The sequence below is a fragment of the Lynx canadensis genome, chromosome B3, assembly GCF_007474595.2.
Source record: "Lynx canadensis isolate LIC74 chromosome B3, mLynCan4.pri.v2, whole genome shotgun sequence".
Taxonomy (NCBI): Eukaryota; Metazoa; Chordata; class Mammalia; order Carnivora; family Felidae; genus Lynx; species Lynx canadensis.
Window position 1 is genome coordinate 135,071,817 of NC_044308.2, and position 6,000 is coordinate 135,077,816.

Consider the following 6,000-nt stretch of genomic DNA (forward strand, 5'->3'; position numbering starts at 1 on the left):
GCCTGGAGCCTGTTTCGGATTCTGTGTCTCCCTCTCTCTCTGACCCTCCCCTACTCATGCTCTGTCTCTCTCTGTCTCAAAAATAAATGAAAAAAAAATTTTTTTTAATTTTTTTTAACATTTTTAACATTTAATATTTTAACATTTGTTTTAATTTTAAAAAAATTTTAACATTTATTCATTTTTGAGAGACAGAGTGTGAGTGGGGGAGGGACAGAGAGAGAGGGAGACAGAATCCTAAGCAGGCTCTATGCTCTGAGCCATCAGCACAGGGCTTGATCTCACGGACCATGAGATCATGACCTGAGGTGAAGCTGGACGCTTAATCAACTGAGCCACCAAGGTGCCCCTGTTTAAATATCTTAAAAGGGGTAGTGAGTTTTCTCCATCAAAGGACAACACTCTCCCCAAAGGGAACAACCAGCTCCCAAACTCACGGTGGGAGGGGTTGCCTGCCACCTAGTGGTCCTGGCAGGCACTGCATGGCATGGCCCCAAGTCAAGGGGAAGTTGTCTGGGAGAAGGTGAGAAGCCTCTAGAGCATCTCCCTTAGGTCACCTAACTACCTGCATTACTCACATTCGATTAAGCCCTGCACTCGACAGTATTCATCTCATTTACTTTTTACAACATTCTGGGAAAAGTAAATGAGGAAACTGAGGCATAGAGAGGACAGTAATTCCCCCGAGATCACAGGGCTGGCTGCTGAAGGGCACAGACCTGGACTGTGCTCTCTGACTCCAAACCTGAACGCTCCCAGTCAGTGCACTGCACTCAGCTCCTCCGTTACTAGCCAGGGAGACATGATCACAGGTGGGGACAGTGCCTTGGAGGCATGCCAGCTAGAGGAGATGGGCTCTCAGGGCAGCGAGGGCTGGGGCCCCAGGGAAGGGTGCCTGGCACAGTTGGCTTTAAGCTCAACTACAAAGGGATGCGCATGCGTGGTTTATTGGCTCTTCTCTGATACGTGATGCCAGCCCAAGTTCTGTGTTAGCCGTGACATTAGCTCACAACCTCCCCAGCCAGGGTGTGGACTTTTTCCATATAGGTGTGGAATTTGTAGACACGTGTTGGCAGCTTCATCCAATGCAACAGGCATGCTTGGGGCTGCAGGTGACTCACGGTGTAACTAATAATGGTGTGAATCAGAGTAAGGGGCTGGTTCCTCTCTTCAATCAAGAAGTCCTGGGAGGGCCTCCTGGGCGGCTCTGTCGGTTGAGCTACAGACTTCAGCTCAGGTCATGATCTCAGTTCCTGAGTTCCAGCCCTGCATCTGATCGCCCGCCGCTGCCAGGGCAAAGCCCGCTTCCGGTCCTCTGCCTCTCTCTCTCTCTCTCTCTCTCTGCCCCTCCCCACTCACGCCCCCTCCGGCACTTGCGCTCTCGCTCTCGCTCTCGCGCTCTCTCTCTTTCTCTCTCTCAAAAATAAATAAACATTAAAAAGATAAATAAGTTCCGTCCGGAAGGGGAGCCAAAGACAATCTTTGAGCAGAGCCTGACAGCTGGGACGGGGTTGGGGAGGGGGAACGCTGGACTTCAGGGAGCGTGTGCATTTGCAGGGGTGAGCGCAGGGCTGCAGCTCCGCAGGGGAGGGGGCTGCAGCTGCGCCCCAGGCGGCGGCGGTGGGCGGAGCTTGGAGAAGCGGGCGAGGGGTCCCAGCTCAGCCTCCACACCCTGGTCTCCGCAGGTTCCTACTACCTGACCACCACGTACGGGGCCCTGGAGCACATCAAGAACTACGACAAGATCACGGTGACCAGGCAGCTGAGCATGGAGGTGCAGGACTCCATCCACCGCTGGGAGCGCCGGCGCACGCTCAACAAGGCCCGGGCCTCGCGCTCCTCAGTGCAGGTGATGCGTGGGACTCAGGGTGGGTGGGGGCCGGCGGGACCGTCCCGCGGATGCCAATCCCATGGCCCCCCAGCCCAGGAGCCTGACATCGACGGGATACTTTAGAAAAGTCTCTCCAGGCAGCATCGGTGTTTTAGTTGAGCAGGCAAGACAGCATGGGAGGAATGAGACTTTTGTCCAACACTCCTTAGTGTCTGCAGTGTCCTAATGTCCTAGTGCCCAGCTGGGCCTGGAGATATGGACATAGTCTTGCCAGTCCCACTTTGGGGAGCCCACGGCCTGATCCACGGCCTTGCCCCTTTTGTTTCTGGACAAATGCTGCCAAGGTGCCTCTGCGCCTAGCCTGCCCCTCCAATCCAGCCACCATCCCTCCCCACCTCTCTCTAGACACACTCAGTATTCAAGCCATGGACGGCGGGAATCCTGCCTCCTACACTCTCATCACCCCACACACCCCCACGCTGCGTCCAGTCAAGCTGCCCCTGATACCCTGAACGTGCGGAGCTCCACTCCCTGGCACTCAGCCTCTGGCCCCACACTGCTGCCACAGCCTGTCCTCAGTTTCACTGAGAAGTCTTCTTTGAACGACCTCCCCACCCGTCTCCCACTCCCTATGGCCCAGGTTAGATGCCCTCCTCTGTGTTTCTTGCTGCTACTTCCCCCATTATATCCCCATGGCATATATCACACCATGTTGTGACCATCTGTGTATGAAGCCATTGCCCTGGAAGGGAGGGCCCGTGACTCACATGTCTGAGGGGCCCCAAGCCCAGGGCCTGGGACAGATTGGGATAGGGGTGTGTGCAGAACGAAGACATTAAAACATCAGGCCAGGCAGCAATCCAGAGCTGTAAACACTCTACCATCTCACTCCCTTGGCACCTGGAGCACACTAGACCTGAACTCCACCCCTGGCTTTCAAGATGGCCCCACTGTAACAGATAGAGCCCAGTCCTGGGAGGCAAAAGCCTGGAGGTCTGGACCCAGCTCTGTACTAGCTTGCTATGTGGCCAGGAGCAGTCCCTGCCCCTCTTTGGGACTCAGTGGATCAGATGCGCTCTGCCTCCCAAGTACATGTTCTAGGCTGCCAAGATGATATCCCCCCACCACTTATCAATGGTGTCTTGATAATATTTACCAACTGGCTTCTAGGGAGAAAAAAGGCAGCTCTGATTTTAGCTGCTGTCAATTTCCATGGTGCAAATACTCCCATCATGGCCAATTTCAATCTACTAACTAGGGATTGCCGAACTTGGAATTGGAAAGAGATGTACGCAATTGGCTTTCTCAGGCTGGTTATGAGCCAGCATAAGTTGGTACAGGAGGCCTCCAGCACGTCACTGCTCCCCATCCCCTCCTGGAACACCCGTCTCTCCACCAACTCTGGCAACAGGGGCTCTGCTGGCCCATGTCTGACCATGGCATTGCTCACTTCTTGCTTCTACTTTGTAGGTTCCCAGTGCTAAACCAGGCAGAGCATCAGTGCCTCTCACTGGGGAGGTAAAGCTTGAGAGGCTTGGATGGGGGATGAGGAAGCCCCCCAGCACTATTTCCGGGGTCCAGGGAGGGCACCACCCCCTGCTTCCTCTCAGCGCCTCGTCTGCACTCACCACCCTGTAACCATAGTTATCATCACTCTTAAGTCGCGGTCGCCTTGTTCGTCCTCATCATCTTCCCTATGGTCAGACAGCTGTACTGCGACCAGCCTTCCACAAGGGGGCAGCCCCTCACACACCGCTTCCCACCTGCCCTCAAAGTGCTGGGGGGAAAGGGGACTCTTCCAGGCGCTGAGCTAGTTTGTCTGCTTCCTCCCAGCCAAGGTTGTAAGGGACTGGTGTCATCCCAGTTTAGAGATGAGGAAATGGAGGCGCAGAGAGGTCAAGGTCACACGGTGCATGGGAGCAGATTCAAAGCCAGGCAGGAACTCAAGGGCCCATCCTTCCACCACCTGGTCCTCCCTCTGGGGCTCTTGGAAGGTGTAGATGCTGTTCAGGTTTGTGCGTGTGTTCCTATACCCAGCCCCACAGGCATCGCCTCACCCTTGCCCACCTAGCTCAGGCGGTGCCCCTCTCCCTCCGTCCTAAACCCGCCTTCAGGCCCAGCTCCCCTACCCTTTCACTAAGCCCCCCTCCTGCCCCTGCAAGGAGGAACCTCCACCCCCCAGGCTGAACTGTTTCCAGCCTTAAGGACTGAACTGTTTCGCCAGCCTTAGTAGCTCCAGCTGCACCGTGGGCTGCTGGTCCCGGGGTCTGCACATTCTATTTTATTTATGCCAGCCTCGGTGCCCCAGCGTCGGGCCTGGGGTGGGAATGCAGGGGGAGCCTCGGGAGGAATTGTTGAGGAAGTGGGTGACGGATGAGCCCGCGGACTGGCCACCAGGGGGCGTGCTCACTCCTCATTGCCGAGACCCGCCCCGTCTGACTCCCCCAGAATGGTCAGCCCGTTGGGAGGCGAGGCTCAGAGAGAGAAGGACCTTGCCTTGCGGAGGTCACACGGCAGGGTCAGCCGCAGATGCTCCTACTTCCAACCCCCCGACTTCCAACCCGCCCCTGCAGTCCCCTCTCTGTGTAGAGAGGAGCCGGGGGCCCAGAGAGGGCATTGGACTTGTCCGAGGCCACTCAGCCCCTCGGCGCCTTGCAAGCTCCCAGCGTCGGGGTGGGGGTGAGACGGGATTGAGACGGGATGCCCCCCCCCCCGGTGACGCAAGACCCCTCCGTCTCCCTCCCGCAGGACTTCATCTGCGTGTCGTACCTGGAGCCCGAGCGGCAGTCGCGGACGCTGGCGTCGCGGACCGACACGCTGGCCGAGGCGCTGTGCGCTCAGTGCGCGGAGAAATTCGAGGTGCTGCAGCCCCAGGACTACCGGCTCTTCGTGCTGGTCGACGGGCGCTGCTTCCAGCTGGCGGACGAGGCGCTGCCCCACCGCATCAAGGGCTACCTGCTGCGCAGCGAGCCCAAGCGCGACTTCCACTTCGTGTACCGACCCCTGGATGGCGGCGGGGGCGGCGGGGGCCCGCCCTGCCTCGTGGTGCGGGAGCCCAACTTCCTTTGAGGCCCGGGCTCCCCCCCCCCACCCCGGCCCCTCCAGTGGCAGCGTTCAAAGCCTGGCTGGCGTGGAAGCGGGCAGACTGGGCTCCGGCTCGCTCACCAAGCCCGCAACAGGTGCATGCAGGAGCCCCCCCATCTGAACACGCGCACACTCCCAACGTGGATGGGACGCCCACCTGGCACACTCATTTGCAACATAGCGAGCATGCGTAGGCCAACACAGCAGAACAGCTGTGAAGATCCTGCGAGGAGCGCTCGAGGGGCCAAGTTCTTCGTTAGACACAAGGGGAGACTGAGGCTCAGAGAGAGAAGGGACTCTCCAGCCAGCTGCGGCAAACAGAGCCCAAGCCTGGCCCCCTGTTCACTCAGCCCTTCAGGCCGGTCCTTCTGCTCCAGCCCCGGCCCGCCCAGTCCTGTCTTTTGTGGGAAGGGCTGACTTTCCCCAGGACTGTCCTTAGGAGGAGCGGCCTGGCCACAGCTGCCCACCGCGCCCCCAGGACGGAGCTGGACGTTTTGGCCCCTCCCAGCATCTCAGGAGCATTTCTCAGGGTGTGCGTTGAGACGAGCCCCCCCATCCCTACACCCCCTACGCCGACCGGAGACTGCCCTCAGCTACCAGTGCCCGCAGTGGCCCTCCCGCCCCCCAGGTTCTGAGTCCCTCCGGAAGCAGCCAAATACCAGATCCACCAAGTAAAGGCCGGCTCAGCGTCTACAAGGACAAGTTCAGCTTCAGCCACAGGAGAACACTGACGGAGCCCTTTCCCTGGTGGGCACGCCCCAGGGCTGTGGCACTGTGGCCAGAGACGCCGTGTGGGGAGAATGTAATAAAAGCCCTTTTAAAAATGGCATCTTTTTTCCTCAAGAGGCTTGAGCCCTGCTCCGCCGGCCAGACCCGCCCCCCATGAATGCCTAACTCCCTTCCCAGATGGGGTTCGGAAGACCTCCCCCTCCTTTCTCCCGAAGGCCCTGTCTTTTGACAGAATCTGCAGTGTGCTATCAACCATCCCATGGCCGTGGCCCCCATCTGCCCCTCGGCCTGGTCATCTGTTGCCTCCCCCACCCCACCCTTGGTTCCCGTCATTCCCACCTCTGTATCATTTCAAA

At 58.3% G+C, this 6,000-nt stretch overlaps 1 protein-coding gene across 1 annotated transcript in view; it reads left to right on the plus strand.

Annotated features, from left to right (window-relative positions):
- RIN3 (Ras and Rab interactor 3) overlaps positions 1–5,744 on the plus strand; it is a 125,142-nt gene extending 119,398 nt beyond the window's left edge. Inside the window, exons 10-11 of the mRNA XM_030319824.1 lie at positions 1,686–1,849; positions 4,580–5,744. Coding sequence (XP_030175684.1) covers positions 1,686–1,849; positions 4,580–4,900 — 485 coding nt within the window. The 3' untranslated portion in view covers positions 4,901–5,744. The remainder of the gene's footprint in view (positions 1–1,685; positions 1,850–4,579) is intronic.
- Positions 5,745–6,000: the final 256 nt, after the last annotated feature.